Genomic DNA, 27971 nt, shown 5'->3' on the forward strand with positions numbered 1-27971 from the left:
ACTACGCGGCAGGCGTGTGGTCCCGCCGTCGGGAGTATCCTCTGGAACCGAAGATGCAGCCGGCGGGGGCTGTCCGCCTTGTCCCCAGCGGCAAAGTCTACAAGCAGATCTTCGAAGATGAGGTATAAAAAACCCGCGAGCGGCAAAAGCTAAACTGTTCAACTAGGTTGGTTGGTTGCTTCCTGGAAGTTAATCCAGAGGTTGATTTGAACCGTTAAATATTATGTTTTAGTGGAAAATAATTTTATTTTCAGGCTGAATTTTCCTGTGTCTCTGTTACGTACCAGGAAACACTAAGTGAAGGCAGCTTCGGTAGGATGAAAACAGAGCAGTGAAAGATAAGCGGCAGCCTGTGGGGTTTTGTTTTTGAAAGGAAAACTGGTGTGACTTAATGTGTGTGGTTCGACTCCAGGATTATCTAAATCATGTTTCTCACTCTGCTGTTGACTTTCCTTGTAACCAGAAGCAAGGCACRCAATTCAGTTTGCTTTAGTTTTTCTGTCTGGGGAAAGGGATATCTCTTTTGCCTATTTTGAAAGGAGTCTTGAATGAAAGTTGTTATGCATGTGCAAAGTAATGTTAATTATTTCTGCTACTTTTACTTCTCTGTTTTTATTCATTCTTTTGTCATTCTTCTCAGGTTAGTTGGTTTGGAAAGAATTCCAACCATTTTAATTACGTTTTTTTGAAGGTTCATTTAGTACGCTCTTTGGGTGAAGTAAGGAGCAGGACTAAGTTTTCTGTGAAGAGTGAAAGGATACCTTCAGTTAAGGACTCAGAAATTTGTGCTGGTGGAAGGCCGTTACTGYGTTACCAGCAGAAGTGTGTTGAAAAAATGCCCTATACTGACTTCACAGAAAAGCCAGTGTTATACAGGTATAGAACAGAAATATAAATACGTGTTTATATGTTTATGACAGAAGCGTGAATGTGTAAGATTTGGACTGGGAGCTAGATGATCCTGAATTCTTGGTTAAGGCACTAACTCCATCTGTATTGGACTATGTCCTTTATCAGAGCTGTAAAATGGATTTACTGAGCTGCAGCACATCAATGTGAGGGTTGCTAGGTTAGTATTTGTTGAGGCCTATAATATGATTTTCCTTTTTAGAATTTGTTGTTCATCTTTCTTATTCAAAGCAATCTAGATGTAAGCCCAAGATAGACAGATATCTGTTTTTGAGCTATAGTTTAAGCTATGCCTACTTTTTGTATGATTAGGCAGTAACAACAATGTAATGATATTCTCACTATTACATAATTAGTTTCCTATATATTTGTAAGTATGAAAACCATATTATTAAATTTAATTGGCTTGGATCTTACATCAGTGGAGGCAGGTAACATCAATGGAAGTGGCTGCAGGAATTTCCAGCTCTGTTATAAGCTGTATGCACGAGTAACAAGATAAAGYAGAGCCTCCCTCTGTTGCACCCTAACTCTTCTGTTGAATAATGACTCCCTTATTTCCACATCTTCCAAGGAGAAACACAGTGGCCAAACTGTTTGGAAGACCAATGGGCAGATAAAAGCTGTTTTCATTCATCTTGCTGATTATTACTTAACATTTTATGGATATTATCCATTTTAGAGGTAGTATGTATGTCTTCGTAGTTTAAGTGTATTAAATCTGGTATTACTGTTTTTATGCCATCATAGGACATTTGAGGTTTTGATCAACAAATAATTGATAATTTTTTACTAGATGATCTCCAGAGATCCCTTCCAACCTCAAGCATTCTGTGATAATTAGTCAGTGCTMTTCATCTGTGATAGGAACATTAATTCTATGAACCAACACCCCATTCATATTTTGATGTTAGGAAGATGCTTACGTTTACTTAAATGTTACATTTTGCCAGTCAATTTGATCCATAGGTTTCTTAGCTATCTAGTACAGATCAAATCTTTCTTCTATTTCAGGAAAACTACAACACTTCAAAAGGTTTGGAAAAGTGAAGACGTAATTGCAGTTGAGGAAGTCAGAGCCCTACCTGATTTTGTTGGTAAAACTGATTTCAGATAATCTAGTCCACATTTTTAGGAGCCACTATATATATAATGTTTTGAGCTGAAAAAGGTTAAAGAAATATAAAATGAACCTCAGAGATGTCCAGACACATCTTTGATTTCTAAGTAATTTTGAAGATGAAGAATCTATCCACAGAAAAAAGTCAGTTATCAAAATATATAGTTATACAGTAAATTCCAGTTTTGATGTAAGCAGCTCTTGTTCTTGGAAGTCGCAGTTGTTTACATCATACTTAAACTTAGTTCATAGTTTGCATGCTTTTATTCTTCTGAAAAATCACCAATTAATAAAATTAAAGGAAATCAAAAGTATGCTTTACAATTTTTAACCTAGATTAACCTAGACTTTCTTTTCTGTGAAAAGCTGACAAGCACTATAAAAGCCGCCGCTCAAGGTATAAAGGTTGCGGTGTTGATTTAGAGATTTATTGTGTGTGCCTTATGTGTTCTGCAGCAGCAGTTCCAAGCTACATTATCCTCATTTCTTTCTTGGCAGTTTCTGAGAAAACAAGCAGCAGTATTTTGGAACGCCTGTCAGGACACAGGCAAGGCCGTCATGATGAAGCACTGACCTCAATGCATCATGAGCTTGCCTCCATTGCAAGAGTAAGACTGGATTTTGTAGTTCAGGTAGTTTAGAGTGCTATACAAAAGATAGARACTAATATTCAGAAGATCGGACCAACTTTCTACCTTTTTAGGAAATAGAATCSTTTGTTTTGGAGCCTGGAAATTTACTTTTGTCAAAACTGTTGGAATCAGATAGAAAAATTGAACTTTGGTTCAAAAGGATTGAGCTCCACACTGATCTGGAAGGCTTCTCAATAGAAGTAAGGCAGCTCATGTCATTGTCTCATTTTCAGTTATTTGTACCTGGTGTTTGTAATCCACTTGGTCTGTGTAACATATCTGTTTATGTCCTGCTGTAATTTTAAAATATAATTGCTTTCTTTTCCTTGTATTTTTTCAATGAAATTGATAGTAAATCCTTCTTGCAGAGTTTGGAAGAACTATGGGATGTCATCCACCAGGAATATTTGACCAGAAGGAAGTGGATTAGGGAAATGGATGAAACCTTAAAAATGGTTGAATGGAGTCGAACTGACAAAGTGAGCTGTAGTTTTAATGACTGTTAATTAAGCATAAGATTATTATTTGCTCATAATGCTAGATACAGAGCCAAAGAGTAGCTTGTTTCCACRGGAATCCAAGAGGTGTGCCATGGGTTTTGATGCATCGATGATTACTGCCTGGTTGCCAAAGATCATTCTCTCATTCCATGCACACATGATCAGGAAAAGATAATACTTTTCTATATACAAAGCTTCTGTTTCTTCCATGGCTATTTGCAAAAGAGATGCAAGGAATCTATGAGTTGTTTTTATACTTCTACAGGATTGTTTAGGTCAAACCATCATCAAATCTGAAGGTTTTTTTGTTAGGGCGTACCTATTTGGCAGCTGAGAACATGCACAGATGTGCCTTAGCTAATTTTAGTTGGTATACATTGGGTATCAKTAGCAAAGATGCTATAGTTAGGTATGCTTTAGCCTGACCTATAAAAGTCACTGGAGATCACAGGTAAATGTTTGGTTTAATATATGGATAAYTCATAATGAAGTCCTTGCTGCTTTGTTCTTATAGACAACCAAAAGCTGTATCTGTTATACCTTCTTCAGTTAGCCCTCTCTTTGTAATGCAGACACAGTGCATAGCTCCAGCAGCATCACCAGTAATTTTTCTGTTTGATTAGTTGTGAARATGACCAGAGAAGACCATGTTTGCTTAAAATACGTGCATCTGCTTAACACAGGCATTGGTGGACTCGCTACAGATACCGCAATAAAAAATTCTAACCAACTTCTTTTCAATTTGTAACATRTTTGCAGAGCTCTAGAGAATCACACATATTCAAGAGAAATTAGCTGAAATTGAAATCAGTCACAGAATTGAATGGTTTGGATACTTTTTTTTTTATCAGTGATTAAAAAATCAGTATTAAAGATGCTTAAAATTGGTATTTTAAGACATACGTTCAATTCTCAATCTGCCTAGCAGCCAATTGTATTTATTTTAATGGAAAAAGTTTCTTATTCRTTTCATGTGTTAAGAAACTGACTTTTCAGTTATTCAGACATCTCTTTTGTTTATTCTTTTATTGCACAGATAACAGATGTACTGAGAAAGTATACTGTGATGTTGGAGGATATTTCCTTCCTTTTACCACCTGATGTTTATAGGTTCATGAATGATGAAGCCATGGTGAGTCTTTTGTAATGAGTCACATCTGCCTGTGAGAAGATAGCAAACTAGAATACTCCCAGAATATCTTTCTTCTCTTATCAAACTGAAATTCATCATTTCTACCTATCAGTCATGGTAATGTAAGAGAGCATTTTCCATTTTGCAARGCATTCTTCAGTATTCATGTTATTTTTTCTGTAATTTGTTAGCTCAACATAGAGCTGCCAGTTGTTTTGCATGTATGTTATGTGCTGTGCTGCTCTTGTTCCTGTTCTATTTTTTAATACACAGATTATTAACAGAGCCCTATTGGCCAATCGGAGGGCAATTGCCAAGCTGTTCTTTAATTTAATGAAAACAGAATTGAAAAGGGAATTATCACATCGGTTGAAATGGCAAGATAGGTTGAAGGACTGGAAGCTCCTACAAAAGAACTATGCAGTTCACAGTTTCAGGTCTGAAATTTTGAAGCTGATTATGTTTCGAAGTATGAATAGCCCTAAGTGACTAGTGGTCATTTGCATTTTTTTATTAAAATTATATTTTATTCTTTTACCTTTATAAAACTAAAAGAATTTAATGTTCTTCTTTAGTCTCATGTATATAAAACACATTTTGTATTTGTATTTCAAACATAAAATGTTCCCCAACAGATATTTACTTCAGTGTAATCTTGTGTCCTACAGAGAATTTATGGCAAGTGAAGAAATACAGAATCCACCAGCTGTACAACATGAAATGGAAAACATGATAAAGCATCAGATTTTGCTTAATGAAAGGAGACTAGAATTTCTGCAATGCCTTGGGTATGGAAAAAGAGAGAACAGTAGTGGGAAAACAGGGCTCTTGCAAGAGTTAATGAAGGACTTGACTACAGAATGCTCTTTGTACAATTGCACACTGGAGAGGAGCAATGCAGCAGTAAGGCCCTGAACTACTTCTGTAGACTTCACTTTAATGGGAAAAATTATATTCTTGGTTTTCAGTGCACAGGTTTCATTAAATAGGGGGTCATCCAGGCTTAGAAATGCAGGAATGTAGAAATAAAGCTCATTGGCCATAAAAACAGAATAGAAGCAAAGGCAGACAAGGATGAGAGGATAAGTAAAAATTGATGACCTTGTCTAGAGATTATTTAAGGTTTTTAAGTTTAATTTACTATATGGATTAAGAAGATTGAAGGGATCTCATATTAGTATATTTTAATCTATCCTGACAAAAAGAAGATAGTACGGGTGCAATCCATTGCACTATTGCCATTTTAAAATACAGTTTTTATTTTAGAGCGTATATAGGAACTAGGTGAATTACACTTAGTTCCTTGTCATTTAACAAGGGCCTTGAGAAACAGCAGACATTGTATTTTCATTTCTGAAATGGCTGTGAGTCTCTTTTCTAACCACTAAAATAAACCACTGYGATTTGATTTCTCTGATTCATAATTTTAGCCTTTGAGAACTGACTGGATTATATTTGAAGATGGTTGACTGTTGTTTCATGTTTTGATAGTAATCTATTGCCTCCAGTGCACACGAAAGCTGAGATAAATGAATGGTACAAATCGTTGGTGAATTTAAACAAAAGCATAGGTAAGGAGGGAAAGTGTAAAAACAGTCTGGAATTCGAACCTTTTTTTTTTTTTTTTTTTTTTTTTTTTTTTTTTAAAGGAGGGGTTTTTTTTTTTTTTTTTTTTTTTTTTTTTTTAAAGGAAGGGGTGACTCAGATTTTGAGTACATATGTTTGCTGTATTCCTTGTTCTGTGTATTTCCATTTTTTTTTTTTTTTTTTTTTTTTTTTTTTTTTTTTTTTTTTTTTTTTTTTTTTTTAAGGAAGGGGTGACTCAGATTTTGAGTACATATGTTTGCTGTATTCCTTGTTCTGTGTATTTCCATATACCTCCTGAGATGCTTAGCAGTACAACCAAAAGGAAGCTGCCTATTGCATTGCTTCCCTTTTGCTGCACTAGTATTTTCACATGGGAAGGTCTAGCAGTAGTTGACCTGGTTACAATTAGTCTGGGGACAAAGAGAAAGTTCATTTTAATCCAAATCAYTACTCCAGTCATATAAAAATATTTCTGTTTGGCTCTTGTAGAATGAATGCAAAACTATTTGAGGTGATTCCTTTGTGATTGTTGCTGTCTGCCTTCGCTCTCTGTGTGACTACCTCCTGTCTCTCCAGAAGAGATAGTGTCTTAGTGTTTTTTAGCTTATATAACAGCAAATATGATAACGATTATAAATAACTTGCATTAAGTATAATGATAAAAAGATTTGTGTACAAGTGTCTCATTTTACTTGCTGATAATGTCGTGTAAGTGTGAAGATGCTACTGGCATGATTTGGGGCTCAGCATAGGTCCTCTGTTGTGTTTCCATTTCACACTGTACTATGAAATACTGAAATCTGACAATGGACTTTTACATCCTGTTTTTCCATGTCCTTCAGACACCCACAATGTGCAGTGTCTGATGAAAATTCGTGCCCAGTATGAGAAGGTCCATCAGAAATGTTTGACAGAAGTGCAGTTATGCAAGGTCAGTATCATAGTTCAGCAAATTCTTGGAGGGATTCTTGATAGCAGTGTGGTGTTTGAGAATCCAGCCARCTCTCAGATAGAGTAAGGGGGAAATTAGAAAGTAATTCCTGTTGCATTAGAAGACTTACTCAGCATTTTGTTTTGCAGTAACTTGTGGTATTTGTACACAAAATGTATGAAAACTGAGTAAAGTTAGTAGTACAGAAAGGTGTGCTGCCCCACATTTAGGTAGAGGGCTCGAGGTCAGAACCCCCCAGCATTTCTGACAAGTCTGTCTGACCTTGGGGAAGAAATTCCACCTCTCTGCCTCAGTTTCTCTCTGTGTACAAATGGAATTATACTGCTCACTACCAGCATGTGAGATTTGGGGGCCTAAATCGCTCTGTGAAACGTTTCAAGAAAGCTTGATAGCAAAGCTGTAGGAAGAACAAGCAATTTCAACACACATTGATTTCCTCAGTSTAATGCTGATTGTTAATGAAGTAAAACATCAGAGCTTCAGTCTGCTATTGTAAGATGAGTATAGCAACTCCCCAGCTTTCACATGCACAGTCTGTATCCATCTTAAAGAAATACTATATTTAACCACACTCTTTAAAAGCCACGTGATGGTTTATATTGTATATGTGTCAATAACTTACCATTCTTTTTGTTCAGAATAAACTGTTGAATCAGAGCGTTTGCACAAAAATGGAGGCTGAAGAAATTGTGAATTCTGACTTGCTTCATTTGACTGAGAAACTACAAAGTCAGTTTGAAGAAGAACTGGAGCATATGGATGTATGGTTTTTACACTTGTTCTTATTATTCTGGGAGTACTGTTCTTCATGCACCCCTGTGTGACATTTCATATTCAACTAAGGCTATTGATGTTAGGAATAGATCCATAGGGTAATTGGATATCTATCCCATCAGTTAAAAAAGAAAACCCCTATGGTGTGGTTCAAGAATTCACAGTTGTTGGTTTTATGTTTATAGTAGGTTGTCAAGGATGACTTAGGTATAACTCATCCTGCCTGGAGACAGGGATAGATTTAAATATCTCCTAAATTTCTTTCAATTCTATCTTTTATGATTCTATATATAAAAACAAATAGACAGTTGTTCTTAAAATGCTAAATAGCCAGATATTTCAGAGCTTATGGAAATTTTGGTGCTTCTTACTTGACAGTGCTTGACAGAAGCAGAAGAATAAGCAGGAAGTTTGATACCTCAGCTTTTAGGAAAAATATTCTTACCCAGTTTAGTTGGGCTGTTTTTATTCCTATTCAGATAAAGGAGACTACATTGAATATTGGTGGCCTACCTTCAGGCAATTTTTATGTCATATAGCCCCTTAATCATTCATTTCATCTTCAAGCAAATATTTTAATAGTAACTGGTTCATTTAATTGTTTTGTTTTAGAGAGATTTGGAAGAGCTGGCTAAGCAGAATGAACAGAATTGTAGAGACTTGTACGGTTATTTTCAGGAAGCTATTGCCCTCTGGGATGTGCATCAACTCCAACTCTCCTACCAAGAAGATGAACTTAAGAAGAAATTAGATGAATGCAGATGGAAACAGGATAACTTAATACAGGTAAAAATAATCTGGTGTAATGTAAAGAAAGACTTCTTATGCAGAGTGGCCTTTGGAATTCAAAGTATCTGCTTTGTAGCAGGTAAAAATTAAAGGGTAATCATAAACACTTGTACTGAATTGCATGAATTTACGTGAGGGGGAATTTCTTCACTGTGAGAGTGACGGAGCACTGGAACAGGTTGCCAGAGAGGTTGTGGAGTCTCCTTCTCTGGAGATCTTCAAGGCCCGCCTGGATGCAACCCTGTCTAACATGCTCTAGGTGACCCTGCTGAGCAGGGAGGTTGGACTAGATGATCTCCAGAGGTCCCTTCCAACCTTACTGATTCTATGATTCTATGAATTTATTACAAAGTTGTTTCATTCTGTCAGGTACATTTTTAGATAAATACTTGATTCACATTTAATGATCATCCATATATTATTCTTGATACAGGAATGGTCATAAAGATTATGTTTCCTTTATTAAGGAACTACAGTTTATGCATAGGATCTCATGCAGGTATAGTGCCTTGTTCGTATGTCAAATTCTCATATCGTGTGTATCATGCGACTTGGAGAGGCAATATCAAAGGTTATGTTCATTATCTATGAAAAATTGTTGTACTAGCCAGTTTTGGTAAGGTAACATCACTTCTTGGTATATAGAATGAATCTAGCCTTCTGAGGAATCCAGTGTTTGAAAGTATTCTTATCCGTACCCTTTCATAGAGGAGTCATGTTGGGGGCCACTTACTTCTGTAATACCTTCAGAGCGAGTGCTACTTGATGCCAAATTTATCAGGCTAAGCACCCTTGTGGAAATGAAGACAGAAGTACATTTAGCTGTTCAAAGTTTTTCATTGTGAGATTCCTCAGTAACTATTCTATGCATAAAACTGGGCTGCTTACATTCTGTAAGTTATGCTRTTTAAACTCATTCAGGCATAATGTCCAACTCTAGTGAATGTTCTTTTGCTTAGCTGGGCTTCACTTTTTGTGATTAGCAACAAGTACTATTTCAGAGTAAATGCATTTTACACACCATAGTTATGCATTAACTGCCTTGAAAATAACCCTGTTAAATATATATTTATATATTTGTATGCTGTTTGTAAAGCAGCCTTTTATATAAAATTAATTATTTGAATCCTGAATAGTTTTGAAGCATCTCAGTAAGGACTAAATCTTTTTTTTTTTTTTTTTTTTTTTCCTTATATGCTCTTAGATGATGGAAACTAATCTGGATATAGTTCTGGATAAAATGAGAACAGCAAGCTCTGAAGAAAAGCTAAAAAAATATTTGGAGAAAGCTGTTTCTTCTTTGGATGATATTAGAACTGGGTATGAATATTGTAATGCAAACTTGCCAAGTAAAGCATATTCAAAAGTTATTAGAACTATTTAAGTTGTTTTTCTGCTGCAGTGTGAAGGTTTGAAAAAACATTGTTACTTCATGTAAGAATTAGAAGTAAAATATTTTCCATATTGAGCCAAGTTAAGGCAAGCAACACCTACAGTTTAGAAGTAGGTGCAAGAAAAAAACAACAAATAATGGTATAATTTGAAAAAAAAATTGGGTCAGTATTATTATATATGATGTCATCCATATCAGTGTCATAGATTATCTATTTATTCAGAAGATAAAAGTAGTAGTTCAGATTCTTGAATAATATTTTGGAGATCAGAAAGTTGATCTCTGCCATTAGCTCTCCTCTTGGTTTGCAGATTTGATCTGCTTCAGGGTGGCAGGAACTAGGAATTATTAAYGACTTTCAGATAGCCTAAGCATACGTTTTGGTAATCTTTCTGTTCTATTTGTCGTGATCAAGAATCAGCATCTTTAAATAAATCACATCCAAATTGGTACATACAATATTCCTTGTTGAAGAACCTCAGCAGAAGGTTTGAGGATTTAATAGCCAGAGAAGAAGTTGTATTTTCGTATGCAGATGATCTTCTGTCTTGATCAGATCTGAGGCATATTAGAAGAGCAGTACACACACCTGTACACATGCCACACTGTAGTCTGGTATATGGCTTAATATGAAATAACTATTTTTAGAGCTGTTGGTTCAATACTCTTCCTATTCATTAGGACCATTTTAAAAAAAGTGAGCAAGTACCTTTTATGTGAGTGAGAACACAGTGAGAGGTTGCAGAGATGGAATGTAATCTCTTTGAATATTTGAACACATGTGCAAGTTCCCCTTAATTTTCGTAATAGAGTTAAACCAGATGTGAACCTAAGTGAAGACAAGTTGCTTTTTCTTGGACCGAGACTGAATTTGAGCCATTACTTTTCATTTCTGAGTACAACAAAACTAAATCAGAAAAGCTTGAGTCATAGCTGACTAAACCGAAATACATTAGTTTGATGCCTTGTTTCTAGTATTTCTTGTGTAAGCACAGGTCTTGAATGATTTTTTTGTCCAGAATGAAAGATCTGAAAGCCCTTATTGTAAAACTTATTATTACACATGTTTGTGTATTTGTAATGAAATAATTCCTACTAACAMGGCAGAATCCCATTGTATTCAACCTGCATAGATACAGTACAATCATTGATTCCAGCCCTAAAGATTTATGAAATYGGTGGAAAAGTTAGATTCAGATTTAAAAGCATAATAGTCATGTTTCATTTTGTTTCTATATACGTCTCTTAAATAGTGACCTTGACCTTGCATTTTAACAGGTATGAGACATTCAATCAAGTTCTAATGGATAAAGTAATGGCTTACCCTGAAGCTGTTTTGCAGGAGTTGATTTCTTACAGTGTATCCATCAGCCAATATTTTAATGTAAAAGAAATCTTTAAACAGGTATAAAGGAAACAAATTTCTTGTGGTTTAAAGTCTTGCTTTTTCACTTTGGGGAATTTACACTTTTGTTGAAATTCAGATTAAATAAACTGAAACATTGTTTTGGCCACAAGATTAAAGTAAGCTTTTGCTAGAATTTGAGGGAAGCAAGGGGGACACAAAACCTTTCTCAATTCTACATTTTGTTGTTGTGAAGTACATTTCAGGAAATTAAAAATTGCATTTTTAAACACAAAAGTGAGAATCAACAAAAATATGTTAATCAATTTCAGTGTTATGGTTGGTTCATTTATTGGTTCATTTATTAGTTCATTTATTATTAGTTCATTTAGAAGATAAAGGATCTATTCAGGACTAGACTATCTTACTGAAATAGATGTAATTTGAGAAGAGATGTGAATTTATGATTCTAAGGAAGCAAATTTTTATTTTTAAATTGTAGGGTTTCTTTTTTCTTTTTGTTTTTCCCTGTTAGAACTTGCAAGGAAAGATGGACACCACTTTTCAAGAGCAAGGTAATACCTCAAAGGCACAAGAAGGTCTTTCTGCTTTCTTGTCTTTTAATCTATATTCCTTTGAATTATGACCAGTAAAACTTTGTTTTAATTGGGAAGAATTAGTTGAARTTTCAGAAGCTGAAAATATGGTGGAACAGCAAGCTGAGAGCTTTGTGCAAGAATATGAAGAAGAGCAAARGGCTGATAGCATTCAACAGGAAAATGAAGAAACACATACACCTGAGAACRAGGACATCTTTGCACAAGAAACTGAAGAAACAGAGAAACAAGAGGATGGAGAGAGTATTCCTCATGAAAGTGAAGAAACTGATCATATAGAACAGGGGGTAAGTTTTGCACAAGAAGGTGAAGAAGAGAATACATTTGAAGGTGAAGGAAGTCTTGCACAAGCTCATGATGAAATGGGAAATCTCCYTCAGGCTGAGGTAAGTCTACATTCTTTAAAAAGATCAGATTTAGTTTGTACAGACAGTACACATCAGTCTTTACTCTTTATTTCCTGGACAATTAGGACTTATATCCTGTTTATGGACAACTGAAGTCATAAAACAGTTCACAAACATTCTTTATGCACAGCTTTTACCCTTGTAAAAGCATTTTGCAAATAGTAGTTTCTGAAATATGCTTCTTTCTTTCATTGTAGTAATCTTAACCCATGGTGGGTGATTTAAGTCGTGTTTCTATCTATTACTTTTTCACGTCTGTACTTAGGTGAATTCATTTCATTACTGTAACCAATGAGACTTGCAAACACATTCTATATTTGCATGTCCCTCTAATTGGGAAACAGAATGTTATTCTTAATATCCTTAAGATTCTTACATTAACTTGTACACTGTTTAATGCTTAGTAAAGCATGACATTTTTAAAGATTAACAGATGATGGTTTACAATTGCTTTCTAGGATATGATCAAGAGTAGCAAGGTGGAAAGCTCTGAGTTTGCTGTTGAGTTCTTTTCCACTTCTARTGGAAACACTTACACAGTTTTTGGAGTTGAAGAGGCAAGAAAGACCAGCATCCCAGAGAATTATTTTACTAAATATGAAGAAAAAGAATCACTTCCTGCATACCTGGAACATATACTTATAAAAGACACTGTGTTTGCAGAGCTTAAAAAATGGTTAGTAGAAAATAGTTTATCTTCTTTTTTTTCCTTTAGGTAATGGGTAAATTTTGGATGTTTGGAAAAAATATTTGAATAATCATCCAAAACTATCTAAATATTTTGCTATTATTCCTTTCTTAAATCAGTAAAAATAAAAGAAACTTTTGAGGTTGCTCTTCACCTATAGCTCTCAAAGTACCTAACACACAAACATTATTTACAAAAAAAAAAAAAAAAAAAAGGTACTGGAAAGAAAGAAATTTGCCCAAATTCCCTGCAGAGTGATAAAGGCAAAATGCCTGGCACTTAGTAATATTCTGCAAGCTCAAAAACTCTCTGTTCTGTAGTAACTTTTTTCTCAGCCTTCACTACTGCAGAACAGGAAGAGATTGCAAGATGCCTGACTTGAGATATCATAAAGAAGGAAGAAAATACGAATTTATCATGCTAACATTATTTATAGTTTCTGTTGACTAGAATAGTAGCACCAGTTTTGCRTAAATGGTAGTGAAACCTATCTTCCTGTGGTCAGCAGCTAGATTCTTAAAGCCTGATTTATTTGTTTAAAGCTTTTATGAATTTATATATCTGCAAAATTAAAGCTTTTGTCTGTGTTAYAATACTGCACTGTGCTTACTGTTCCTCACTGTAGTAATTTCTTCTTCAATCATAGGATTCGSCTCTGCTTTTTTGAACACTTGGAGAAGTGGTTTACACAGTCCTTATCCAACTCTTCTGTCATTGTGGCTGCCAAGAAAGAGGAGCTGAATTCAGAACTTAACTTGCATCTTCACTTGTGTCAATCAAGGCAGGAACACATAAAGACAAATATCTGCAATGTTAGAGCTGGTACCTATTTTTTTTTTTATTTATTATGAGCACTATATGTCTTCATTTAGAGATGATCATGAATGGACCAAAATCTAGTTCAGTGTTAGTTGACTCAGTAGTAGAAAACAATATGAAGCAGCTGAGTCTACTAACTCCTAGCATAATATGTTACTTGTATACTGTATTTTTAAAGAGATACTTCTTTTCCATAGCTCATGTTGGTTTGTACTATTTTATGTTTGGAAAATATCCAGCAATATTTTGATCAATGACTTTATTGTAGAAGATGTAGAAGATTCTGTTTCCGTTGTCACCATTTGTGAATTCTCCTTGAAATTAATTTAACAATAGTCTGTCATGGTAGAAAATTTAAGTAGTGTTACAGAAAAAGAATTAGCAAGTGTTGGGAGAGACRAAGTGCCAGTGGTTGGGTCCTGGATAGGAGAGGAAGGACTGAGCTATATAAAATATTATTGAGCAGTCATATGTTGGCCACAAATAATAATTGTTTCTTGTATGACAAGTAGCAAGTTCTTTTGGGCAGGAAAAATGATTCAAGACAGGTTTGTCAGTCTTCAATATTTAATCTGCAGAAGAAAATCTGGGAGAAAAGGAAAATAATTTTTCAATTTCACTCTTTACAAAAAAGACAATAGGTGCCGCCTTGGCATTTTCTTGAGGTTGGTTGGTTGGTTGACTCTTGATTTGCCCAACTATCATTCCAGAGGAAGGACCAAAAATGTCTTTCCCCTCTCCCCTCCCACCTTCCTTTATGCCCTCCTTTCTCTCTCTTGCTCCCCCTATCCCTCTCTTGCCCTCCCTTCCCTTTCTTTCACATCCTACTTTCCCTTTCTTTTCCTCTCCAGCAAAAATATAGGAAAGTGAATTTTTGATTTTAAAAGAGGAAAAATAACTTTTAACTTACTTTGGTTACAAGACTAGACAACAGCCAGGTAATAGAGATGTCCTCATTCTCCAAAAATAAAAGATGGAGGGAAAGAGGGCTTAGGAGCAAGCAAAAGATATTTGCAATTTGAATTGATATAAGCCAAAGATGTAAGAGAGTCAATGAAACAGGATCATATTCTTTATTGTATTTTTAAGCCCTTCTGAGATTTGACTTGTCTTTGTTTTACCCTTGATAATAGGTTGATTTATGCTTGTGATAGTCCACAGTAAGCAGGAAGTAATGACCATATTTTAAGAGTTGTTTTCTTATCAGCGGAACTGTTRCTTCACAAGGAGCGTCTAGAGTGCCACTGTGCAGGGGTGATGGAAGCTCTGAGCAAGGAGAAAAATGAATTTCTCAGACTTCATGATGAGCAAAAYACCATCAGCAAAGACTTCTGCTCACGGATCCGTGACATGGGATCTGTCTTCGTTGGTGCAGCTAAGACTGAGAAGTGAGTGTGTTGCAGGTCTTGTTGGCTGTGAGTTTGTATTACTATACAAAGACTCCTGTGATTGATATCTAAGATTTCTCTTGTTCCTGGTTTGCCTTCCAAATCTGCTTTATCTGTGCTGTTACTCTTCAATGAAAACTACATCGTGAACTTGCACGGTAGTAGCAATTGACTAAATGGTTTTGAAGAATAYTTTTCAATAGCACCTACTGCTTGCCAGTGACTTCTAAGAGTTCATCAAAACAATCACAGTTCAGTGAGTTGCTTTCTGAATACACTTCTGCTGAGTTTCAGTTTTGTTCATGTCCTTACCACGAGCAGCCTTTGAACCATAATGTATGCTCTTCTATATACACATTTTCTGTCTTTTAATATTTGCTGTTAGGTTGGTTTCTTTCACTGAAAGTCTGCACTCAGAGCTGCTTAATCATTTGGAAGTCATCCAGATTTCCCTGAGAAGTTACCGGAACTATTTGGAGGAAGCTTTGGGAAAATTACGAGATTCAAGTGTGGATTTTCTCAAAGCTTGCAGGTATTCCATTGGAGGGATATTTATAAATACAGTTACCTATTTCTGGGTATGAGCCTTTATTGCATAAACAGAACAGTAAAATTAAATTTTATTCTTTTATTCAACTGCAATTATACTGTTTCCATCAGTTTCCTATTAATATCTGTGTCATAGCTAAAATAGTCTTTGAGAAAAAGAAGACTTCTAGCCAACTGCTTTTCTTTGCTGGCTGTTTTCAGATTATTTTCTGAGGGAGGTAACTTTTCTCCTGAAGAGATACAATCTTTCTGCAAGCGTCTTCAGAAAGAAGGTGAACGTATTGACTCTTTTGAAGGTTTAATCATGGTTGATATGGAGAAAATGGAATCAGACTACTTTGAGCAGGTGTGCRGAGTTTTTTTCTTTCAAATTTTGTATTATGTTGACATGTATAATGTGACTTATGATCAGCCTGCTCCTGGATTGGAACTGTAAGGCAGTTCTAATTAATTTTGTATGATAAATACATGATGAAAAATATAAAGAGATGGTGAGWGCTATTATTTAAATTGAAAAAGTGTGAAAATTCTTTCTCTTTTTTTTTCTGGCATTTTTTAAAGGCTACTGAACTTATCAACCAGTCTGAAACAAAATTCCGTTATCTTTCCATGGATCGGGTATTTATGGAAAAGATTCAGCGATTTCTGACAAATCTACAAGTGCAAATCAAGTCAGAGGTACAAACAGAAACACCAGAGCTTTGTTCAATTTAATTTTAATCATTCCTCTATATAATTTCTCTATTTAATTGGAGAGATTTATGGCTGAATTCGGAGAGGATGAATATTAAGTGGCTTTTTCTGTTCAGTCTTGTTTTCTGTCATTATCCACTTTAAACTGTAGTCTTGGTACTGCTGCAGTTATGCTAGAACAATGCAGTCTTGTAGCACATTTAAAATGTACATGCTCAAATAAGTATATCTTCCTTGAAGATCCAGAATCTCTATGCCAAATCCCTTTTGCGGAAACAATCTAATATTTCTATAGCTATTGTAGTGTTCATTGACTTTGGATGGATTTTCATTTCATCAGTATTGCTTCTGCTTTAGGTAGCAAATTCCAATTTGCAGGCAGAGACATTGAACTCCTATCTGGAGAAGCTCCATCAAAAAATAGATGCTTGTGCTCATCCTACTGCAGATAAAGAAGTAAGTTCTACGTGGCACCACCTGGATAGTTTGGATAGTTTTGGAAGCATCCATCAGAGACCAAGTAGTCAAACTGACATGTTGAGTTACAATTACAGAGCAATTTTTTACCATCTCCACCCAAAATAGCAAGAGGGACCACAGTGAGAAGTACCTCGTTTATATGAATATAAAATACAATGCCATAAATTTTATATAAGACTTTTTGCTAAATAACCAAAAAGTTTTGTATTAGTTGCCAGTCCCATGTATTTAGCAGGCAGTCTTTATATGTGGTATTTAAAATAAGTAGCTAATATTTTAATATTTTTGAGGCATATTCTTAATATAGCAGATAAAATAAACAGTATATGCTATATGGGATGCACAGCAACAGACATGAAACATACCTGTGGAGATCAGGGCTTGTATGCTCAATTTTACCTTTCTTCATAGGCAAGTCTCTATCTGTGCACATTACAAATAAATAAATAAATAAAAGAATAGCACAGAATTTTTGCTTAGAAGGATCCCSTGCAATGCGAGTGTTACTGTTGTTAAGGTTGCCTGGATATGCACCAGTTACTCCCCTCTTTCCAGCTTTGAGCAAGCATATTTACACTTGTGATTATTTTTGAAAGCAAAAATCTGTTTCTTGAGACAGTAGGTCAGTCTTACTGCCTCCATGCACGTGTAAACAAAATAGTGACAGAACTGGTTCACATGATGTTGGAAGCAACAGTTAGCATATTTTAAAAGTCTTTAATCTGTCTAATTTAGTAAATACCAACCATATTATCATATCTTTCAGGCTTTGACTTCAGAAGAGTTGTATGACTTTTCCAAAGTAGTATTGAAAGAACTGAAAAAGAGGAGCCAGTATCTCGATTGCTTGCTAGTAAATGTAACCAGCCTTTATGATAATGTAAGATAATATCCAAGTTATTTATATTGTATTTAATTTTGAGTGAATTTTAATGTGTGTGTGTTAAGGTTTTTCCAAATGTGTATTTTGAATTTTCAAAACAGTGAAGAAATCTGTATTTTGAATCTTTAAGTGAAGAAAGATGCTACATTATGTCAAGTGATTGCRAGCTGTCCAAGACCTACAAGCATTAGGTCAACTCTTTAAGGGACTGAGTAGATCAGTCACCACTGAGCTTACTGATTGTTAAAGATGTCCAGCACCCGCAAAGAGTTACTCAGTCCTTTGCAAGGGTTTATTTTCAAGGAGCAGCACTGCTCATGTACGTATTTCACACTTCTTTAGTGTCCTGAAGAGTTTGACAGACTGACGGATTTTGTATCAAATGTTTTTTTTTTTTCCCTTCCATACTTGGAATGTCTGTTTATTTTGTAATTTACAGTAGATCATTAGTTTTCAGGTATATACTTTAAATACTGGTTATGATTATGAGAATCCTTAACTCTTAGCCAAACTCTTAACTCCTAGATAACTGGATAGTGAACGTGTAACTACTTCTAAATATCTTGAGTTGTACAGCTGCAACATTATTCCTAAAATTATAAAAGTCTTTCTTTCATCCTGTGAAGCAAATATTGTGTGGAAGATCTGCTTTAGTAGTGAATAACTGCATGCAATACTATCATTAAGTGCATGTTACAGTCAACAGGCTTTTATTTTCTGATCAATCCAGGAGGAGTTTTCCTCTTCTGCAACAGAGATTACGTTACAAGGCCCAATTGCAGTTGCCATTCGAACAGAGTCTCTCAGAGATGAGAACAATGTGATGGTGATGGGCATGGATCCTGTTAAATTTCCTGTGTTAAATCCAAGCAGAATGGGAAAGTCTGCAGTTGAAGATGTATCAATAAGCATTATCAAAAATTTGCTTGAGTAAGTACTTGTTTGMCTAAAGGTATTTTTCTGTCATTGTCTTTATTTATATTTTTCCTTACTTTATATACTTTTTCTTTTAATGAGGCTTATGATAGCACTACAAGGAGCTTTACAATGGCATTTTTTAAATTTTTATTCCAGAAGCAGATCAAAGTTTTTCCAAATTTATCTTTGTCTATATGGGATTATCGTGTATGTTATTTGTATCTAATACTACTACTACATATTTCCTGGTCAGGCTTGACTTTTTTTGGGGGGGAGGGGGGAAAATTTCTCATAGCCAACAATACCTCATTGTTTGGATATGACTAATAAAAATTAAAGTGCTATAAACTAGRCATTACATAGGAATTAGAATTCTATCTTCTAGAGTATTATTTTAGTTAAAAGACAATTATATGCTACATAGTGCAACATGTATGTGAATGAACATACAAAGAGCATAATAAACAGACAAGTGTGTACCTTGCAAATAAATATTTTAATACAAAATTGTGTTTGTAGAAACATATCAGTTCCAGTTAAGCCATTGATCAGGCCTGTAAAAGTACTTACATTTACACAGTCAGTTGTAAATGTAATCCTATCAGTTGAACATTATCACAGAAATTGAGCTTCATTTGCTTCATTCAGCACATTGTAAGGATAGAGAATTTGTAGCAAGATATTCAGAAGCCACTTTTGTTTCAGAATTCAGCCATCCAGAAAATCTTCAGTCTTGAATCCAGAGAGAAATGAGTGTTCAAATTCATTAGGACCAGGTGTGTCAGCAATTCTTTCAATATGTTATATTCATCTAAATTGCAACTCTTAATATATCATTGAGCAAGTCCAGCTTTCTCAGGCCAGTGTATTCTACTGCTTGTAGCTTACATGCTAGCTCCAAGGGAGTTGTTCATCCTAACTTTTTTCTTGGTTATCTTTGTTTTGCAATGATCGAGGTTATCTCTGACTCATAACCAATGAAAGCTGCAGACTGGAGTAATGGTTATAGAATGAGGTGCACTCGTATTTGTGATAGCAAARGGAAAAAGGGCTGGGAGGGAGGAAGAATGGGAAGAGAAATCATGAAAATACGCAGGGGGTTCGAAGGCATTTCTAGCAGTGTATTATCATTGACTCAAAGGTGGGATACAATGGTAACCCCAACTGGCTCCCTACCTGGTGCTCCCAGTTTCTCATCTCTCTTACCCAGATTCTGAATTCCCCAGCCACTTCTAAACATATCCTCTATTTCCTCCCCATTCTAAAGCCCCCTCACATCCAAGACTATGAATGTGGCCCACTTACTCCCTAATTCCCTGCCTTAATATTGTTTTAAGCCCCTCCCACTTGCCATGTGTTTTCTATGCCAGTCCTGTTCTTCATGCCGCAGTCCACAGCCTTAATCCCTATTGCCACTGCTTGATTCCTCCAGCTCTGTCTGCCATAAATTATTGTTCCTACGGTTGTTCCCCTTAATGTTGGAAGAAAGCAGTATAGAATAAGAACACAAGCTTATATAAGTGTAGACTAAAAGACTTTAGTTGGCATTTTTTCAGTGTTTTTCCTCTTCTCTTATTAAATATAAAGCAATTCTTCCGACATCAAAGAAGAATTCTTGCTTAAATGTGCCTGATGAAGGTCCCCAGAACCCTGCTTACAACTACACAGCTCTGAGCACCAGAAAGTCRTCGTCTTTTAACCAAAAGATATCAACAGGAAGGTAAGATTTGTGAAAGAGGAATTCCACCTACCTTATTCCTATGCAGAAATTTCTCAGTTCTGCCAGCTCTTTGAAAATTTCTCAACACACTTTCTTATTAGCCTGTTTTCTGYCTGTGCTTATCTTTTGGGATCTCTTTCTTGTTTATGTGTTCATGATCAGCTTTGCATTTTATTCAGATTGTGTCGGGGAAAAAAAATTCTCTTTCATCTACTGCTCTTTTGTATTGTGGAAGTGTTGAAATGTAGACTAACCCCACTTTAAGCCAGTATGGATTAATATTCAGGCCTCGTATCTAAACAGAATGTCTTCAACTTGATTCATAGATGAAATGAGCTACTGTAATAATGAAAACAGCAAAAAAGTCTTAAAGAGCCATTAAAGAAAAAATCCTTAGAAAAATTTCTATAAAAATTATTTTCGTGTTATATTTTAGAATTCCAATTTTTCTTCAATTTCATGTCCATCATATGACTGACTAGCTCAAATAACTGGTCAGGAAGGCAAAAGTTTTGTGAATAGTTTCAGATTTATGTCTTGTCTCCTTAGCATACGGAAATACAGCAGGCCAGGTCGCAATGACAAGAGATTCTATATATTTGAAGAGAAGCCTCCAGAATCTGAGTAAGCCTTGTATATTTACTGAAACAAAAATTCATCAGCTACAGAAATAACTATTTATCCACCTATTTATTTATCTATTTAGTTATTTATAATGGTGAACTACATAGATCACTATTGAATTTTTGAGGAGTTTAATCTTGACATTTATCATTAAAGTATTTACAGGCTATCTCATTTTGCAGGATATTTAGAATAAATGAAAATTCATCTTTTTTATTCTGTTCATTATCTGCAATGGGTGGGCTCACTGGAATAGCTAGTGTTGTACATTTACTAAAAATGGGCTGGAAAATGTAAAATAGCCAGTCTTTGAATTACTTTAATCTATTAAAAGTTTAATAAATTTTGTACTTGTATTTGTGTGCTCAGTGTTACATTTATACAGCTCAGCTAGGAGCAGACTGTTTAGGAAATTATTTTAAATGGTTCTTTCTATTCTCTAAGAACATTTACTTATTCTTGCTTGATGTGTGTAGTTATACTGTAGAAAATTCAGATATTTCATAGGTGCCAGGCAAATCCATTATGCCTAAGATGTTTAAACACTTGGGAATTTGGTTCAGTGCTGTGTTTCAAAACATTTCCAATAAGCAACGAGACACACCTTCAAATATTTTTGTTTTATTTATCTAAAATGCAGAGTAAGCTCTTAATGTGAATTTTCAGCACAGGAACTTCACCAAGATTGCCTTTTACCCCAATGGCCTGAATGCATTCTCTAGTAAACATTTTTCAATAGCTCAGAGTGTGCTTCCTCTGAAGAAAAATCTGTGCAAGGGGAGAAAAGGTTCTCATACACTCTGAACATTTGTTTGCATATTCTGGAAAGTATGTTTTAAAACAAACYTGAACAAAGTGTTTGAAAAAGTAAATATTGTCAGTATGATCTTTTTTCACTGTGATTGTTTCTTTCATTTTGCTTGTTTTCAGTACTTTTAAGGGGATTATTAACAGTATTCTCTGGGCTGGTAATGACAGCTTACTCTGTCTTGCTGAGGTAAGAAAACTCAAAGTTCTTCAGTCACTTTTGCTGTCATAGATCTACTGTGGCAGTTAACTAGTTCGTTTCTGTTTCAGTGTTTGGATGGCCCTCCAAAAATTTCCTTTCTTCACATCCATCTAACTTTTCAATAATATTTGACACAATGTATTTTTAATCATGGGATTCTTTATTTAATAAGCATTTTAGATTCTCATGCAACATAAGGTACGTGGCAAGTACAGGCATCCATACTTAGTTGTATAGTAGAAAGGCTGCAAAGCCAAGACAGTTCCAATGGCATCAAAAGAAAATGTCAGACTGARACAGCATGGAGGAGTGACACGTGCCTACCTTTCAACAGACTTTCCAAGTGTTCATAGATGTACTGAAGTTTTGTTGTAAGTACCTATAATCAAGTTGCTACATACTAGGACTTGCTAGATTATAGTATAATCTTAATAACTAATATTTGAATACATATCACCAAAGCTAAAAGCAATACAATGGGAAAAGGACTGATAGTATCTTTTCAGAAGTGGTAGTTAAGCTGCACTGCAGTCTCAAAGAACAGTACTCATTCAAAGAGCAAATAGGCATCAAGATGAAAGCTTGTAATAGACACAGGGCAAGGAAGAMAACAGTGGTTTTAAATAAGAGTGTTTGACAGCCTTAAACATCCCTGCTACTGTTATATGCCTAGATGTGACTTGTTTGGATGTGTTACCAACCCTTTTCTGTTTTATCTTTACCTTCTAAAGGAGTTCTACCGAAAAGATAAGCATCAAATCACAATTCCTGAAGATCTGCCAGAGACATTTGAACTCTGTGCTGAACGGCTCAGACATAAAATATTGTCATACCAAAGTCAGACAGATGATTACTATAATTCCTGTCTAATAGGTAAATTCCTAGAGCTAAGTCTTTTAACTTCCTGTGTATACATGACTGAAAATGCAATGATTATTTCTTAATCTGTCATGTTCAGTGGCAAAACTCCCGCTGATTTTATGGGAAATCTGGCCGATAACTTCTGACTTGTATATTATCAACCAAKAGCATGGCAGAAGGACCCTTGACTAAACTGAAAGCCTGTAGAGTGTTACATCTTTTAATACTTCTGTGTTTCTCCAAGCATTAGACATAGGAGAAGAARTGGTAGGGCCAGAATCTTTGGGAGATAAAATTTCAACTTGTTTGATCATTACAGTGTGCATTGAGCCAGAGYGAGTTTTATTTCCTTACAATGAGTACTTCTGTGCCACATGAACATATCTGCCTTTTCCAAAAAGAATTTCGGGATCAGTTGAAGCTGTTTGAGGAGGAACTCCCTTACGTCTCACAGTTGGCAGTTGATAGTCTTTTAAAAGAGCACGAGCAGAAGCTCAGCTGTTCCACTGATCAAATTCGGCACCTCTTCAATAAACAGCTGGAAGACTTGGAGAACATAAAGGTATGTATTATGGACATGTTGAAATGCCTCCAGTATAAGKTATCCTAAATGGATCAGTATTATAAAACTTCATTTTATTAATCTCACTGCTTAATCACTCACTATTGAGCTAGCCACGGATTTGTGTTTGCAGTTAGTCTGTGTAGTTCTATTGGAAGCTTTGTATTTCTAGTAGCTCCATTCCATGCTCTCACTGCTTGTAGCACTGGGCTTTCCTCTGTGTTATCTTGTACAGCTCTGTCAGTCATTTTTATATTTAGGCTGCAGATTCTTTACTGTAACATTGTTTGTGGCATGGCTACACAGTACATACTATATAGGTGTACTCCATTGTAGGTTTTATTACATACAGAAAATGAAACATTATTATAGCTTTACTACCTTTTAAAAAGGAGTATATCTTATCAGATCTGATAACAGAGTCATAAAATAGATTGCGCAGAAAACATTGTAGGCTACAGTTTTTAGATTTTGTCCCTCTGAGTATTAAGTTAAGTTCAGAGAAAAATACAGATATAATAAATACTTTTTTTTACCATTTATAAGAGAGATTATTACTTGTGATGWTTTGAAAACAAAAACCAAGGTGAGATCAGAGGCCCTGTTCTTCAGTAAATACTTATGCAATTTCATACATGCCGCACTGCAAGGTTTATCTCTGATCTGTCAAGGAACACACCAAGTTCTTTCTTGATACTTGTATATAAAAAGATTGTTTGCACTTTTTTCTCATTATGATTCAATTGCACATTCCTTACCGGAAGTATTTCTTACTTACGTATTTCCTAAAAGGCTGTACACACAAATCAATTACGTCCTTCTCTGGGACATCCAGAGAACTTACTTCAGCTGGAAGCTTTATGCCAAGAGGAAGTAAAAAGGCAAAAAGACCAAGCTGATGCTATTCATCTCAATACACAGATGATGCAGGTAACTATAAAGCCATTGCTTAATATGAACTTGTTAGTTGTTGTATTTGGAAAGGAGGGTAGATTTTGCATGCATTTCTCTTACCTATCAAAAGCAAAATGGAAAATGTTTTCAATTTTAAGATACACTGTTCACACAATGTTTTTTAACTATGAATTATATGTTATCATTATTAGATCAGCATATGCATAAATGCATATGTACAAGTACACAGATTTATTGTGGAACTAACTAATCTTTTGTAATGTTCATAACATACTGAAGAAGAGATATGGTGTCTCTTAATAGTATAAGTATTGAATATGAGACTAAATTTGGAGGAACAGTGACATCCTCTGGTTAGTTATTTTAATTGCAGAAGACAGATACATGGGAGAGTTTTTTCTGTGAGCATCTTGATAGTGCAAGTAGCTGCCATTTATCTACATAATATTAAGAACGGAAATAAGCAGTCCTCTAGGGTTCTTGAAGGTCAGTTACCCAACATAAAAGCTCCTTCTGTTTACTTCTCTCAGGCCACTTACTCGAAACTTTATACTGTTTTAATACCCAAGTATTTAATGCCTAAGTAACATCATCTTCCTCTTAGCTCTACACACACCCACACGTACCCATATACCCTTTGTAGAATAATACATGGCCAAAGCACTTCCACCCAAAATATATGAATTTCCAAATGGCCTTTGCTTTGGGCAAAAATAAGTATTTACAGATAGCTGTCTCTGTCAGGTTTAGGTGCTTAACCCAAATATACAGTTACTGAGCAACTATATACAGAATTTCTATAGCTTTTTATAGCTTTAATCTAGTAGTGTTGAGAACATTGCCAAGGAGCCCTTTTAGAGCCTTTTATTTGCCGCTTAAACCATTGTATGTGTTGATCTGTAGCTGCTGCAAGAAGTCAAAGTTGGAGAGCTATGTAGTTCTTTCAGAAGTAATCTGAAAGGAGAGGCAGTAAACTATCAAAATAATTAATTCCTCTCTGTTGTATCCAATTTCCCGACAGGCCTGTGCTGCTGAGTGTGCTCAAAACTTTGTTTCTGCGCTAGCTGCCTTCACTGAAAAGCTGCTTCTGGAATTAGATGAAAGTATCACTATTGATGATGTAGAACTAGCAAGTAAGTTAAGATGAGATTGCTAGTTTAGGCCTCAACTTCTTTCTCAAAGATACCAGTAGACTCTCTCAAAGATATCAGCAGGTTCTCCCTAAAAAGGGAAATACTCAGATTACTCCAAGATTTTAGGTAATTTCTACCATAAGCATCTATGCTAATTGTTTTTCTTAGTCATATTCTTACTAGTGAATAATTGGCAAGATTTAATGATATCACCTACTGAGTTTTTTTTTTTAACAATCATTTTTTAAAGGTTTCAATTACCATTCCATGCAATATAAGATTCAAAATATATATGTATATATTTGCGTGAATGTTACTGTATTCGCTTATAGTATTGAATGAAAAGAGCTTTTCGTTTCTGATCAGGTTCTTGAGGACAATGTAAAGGAATAGTCTCTTCTTCCCAAACTCACTCTGCAAGCCTAGTGTTTTTCTTAATCAGTGGAGATGCAGCAGAGAAGGCCAGGGAACAGTGGTGGTTTGTGTCTTTCATATTCTAAGCTACTCTGAGGACAGGTCAAAGTCTTGCCMTGTATCATGTAGATCAATGTCTGCTTGCATTTGAGCCACCTGCTGAGAATTGCTTGTTGAACTCCYGCTATCCCAAAGCATCTGCGAACCTGGCTTCTGTCATGCTTCCTACTATGAGAGTTAGGAAAGAACCTGCTACTATAACTATTTTAATATCTCAGCCCTATCACGGTAGAGCAAAATTCAGTTAATCTAACTTTAAAGTTAGCTAGAGAAAGATGTGCTTTTWTAAGTACAAATAGGAAAAAGAGACTTTTGTATGTGGTAGTACTTTAAATGCACAGATTTGCATGATCACAGAATATTTGAGGTTGGAAGGGACCTCTGGAGTCTGTCTGGTCCAACCCCTCTACTCAAGTATAAACGTGCATGCAAAGCTGTTTATTAAAAGTGAAAAGCATCAAGCTGGATATAGTATAGTTTCTTCAAAACAGTGGTATGACTGCCATTGTTCTGCTACTGCTAAGTCTATCTTCTACTGTATCCCAGAAATTGAAATGCCAAGAGAGAAGATATCCACCCTAATCCGTCGTAAACAAGCTGGGCTTTCTCTAGAAACCTGTGAAGCTGAACAGTTGATTGAACGTGGGAGCAGGTAACATTTGAAGATACTAAACACCATCCTATGTAGTTCTTGTATTCCAAACTGATCTTAGACACTATTCTTAGTTTTCTGCTCTGCTTGTTGAAATTGTTATGTATTATGTTTATCATTAGTGATGTCATTTGACTAGTTACAGGGCAATTTGGGTAGGTAGTGATTTTAAAGAGAGAACAACAACAGATTGAAATAAAKAAGTGAATTGTGTATTCTATCATAATGCAATAAATTTTTGTATTGCCATAGCACTTTGCTTACCACTAGTCATCACTCCCAACACTTTAAAATTTATAAAAATACTACATTTTTTCACTCAGAAGATATGGATTCTATTTGCTATGCACAGTTTCTRAGATTGTAAATCAAGGATAATTGTTCTAAATAAGGAGAATTAAAAGCTTGTTTAATCTTTTGCACTTTAAGTACAATTAGCAAAAACTAGTGTGATCTGCTGTTTTCTATTCCAATCTCTTCTGTTTTGTTTGCTTTGTTTTGAAGGACTTGGCCAGGAATACCAACGACTACTCTTACTGACAATTCAGACTATATTCTTTGCAGGGAAACTGCCTCTGTAACAACAGCTAAGACTACATTGGGCCACATAGCAGCAGTAGAAGCAAGAGATGCAGTATATGAGGTTAGTCTGTGGGAAAAGACTGCTTGTTGGTGGCAGGTGGTGGTGGTTTTTATAGAAGAAARTATAGATATGTATAAGTTTAGTATACACAGTGTTTTTAGATCTTAAAGCCCTATTCACTGTGGTAGAAATCCTCTCTCATGTCTATTTGTGATGTTGTCAGAAGTGRACAGAGCTGGTTTCTCAGGAAGCCCTCCCATTCAGGTACATTGCAACAAGAAATTGTTTCAACAGAAAACTCAGATAGTTCTACTGCTAAAGGCAAAGAGTGAGTGGCCTGCATACAACCATCTGACACAGTGGATCAGGACCTGGATTTAGGCAAAATAAAACTCTACCTCGTTACTACCCTTCCCTCACCACCTTTTTTTTTGTTGTTGTTGTTGGTTGTACAGAAATACAAATGTAAMCTTGAGCAGCAATTTGCCCAGATCAAGGAAGAAAGTACAGCTCACCTGATGACAACTCAGCGCTGGGAAGATTGGTGGAAACAATCCATTCAGAAGATAAAACAGCTCTATACATGAGATCAATCAAATTTTGCTAATATCTTTCTGTTCTACAAATAAATGTACTCCTGACAAAGAAAAAATTATGATATTGTATATTTGCTGGAGTAATTGAGGAATGTAAGTAAATAGTCTGTGGACRTGTCTTGGCAAATTCTGTTCTGCAAATAATTAAACTTCTTTCTCATGATCACCAATTCATGAATGTTAAGAAGAAATTCCTATTATAGGCAGGATAATTAATACTGTTAAATTTTTCAGGGAGTACTGGTTGTCAGAGACAAAGTATACGTA

At 35.3% G+C, this 27971-nt stretch overlaps 1 protein-coding gene across 1 annotated transcript; it reads left to right on the forward strand.

Annotated features, from left to right (window-relative positions):
* Positions 1-27822, forward strand: CCDC180 (coiled-coil domain containing 180). Its single transcript, XM_085325264.1, has 37 exons — positions 1-122; positions 692-876; positions 1924-2006; positions 2528-2637; positions 2733-2861; positions 3030-3140; positions 4198-4293; positions 4567-4730; positions 4962-5081; positions 5785-5864; positions 6723-6811; positions 7471-7593; positions 8219-8392; positions 9600-9715; positions 11067-11193; positions 11669-11708; positions 11808-12136; positions 12616-12833; positions 13492-13667; positions 14872-15052; positions 15438-15584; positions 15803-15947; positions 16163-16279; positions 16652-16750; positions 17541-17654; positions 18388-18587; positions 19281-19351; positions 20163-20295; positions 20845-20919; positions 21850-21916; positions 22660-22801; positions 23191-23351; positions 24144-24281; positions 25288-25399; positions 26420-26525; positions 27030-27168; positions 27564-27822. Exons 1-37 carry the CDS (start codon positions 54-56, stop codon positions 27693-27695), a joined length of 4818 nt encoding a protein of 1605 aa, XP_085181390.1. The 5' UTR covers positions 1-53; the 3' UTR covers positions 27696-27822.
* Positions 27823-27971: the final 149 nt, after the last annotated feature.

The sequence above is a fragment of the Rhea americana genome, unplaced genomic scaffold (genome assembly GCF_003343005.1).
Source record: "Rhea americana isolate MKP2758 unplaced genomic scaffold, rheAme1 scaffold_97, whole genome shotgun sequence".
NCBI lineage: Eukaryota > Metazoa > Chordata > Aves > Rheiformes > Rheidae > Rhea > Rhea americana.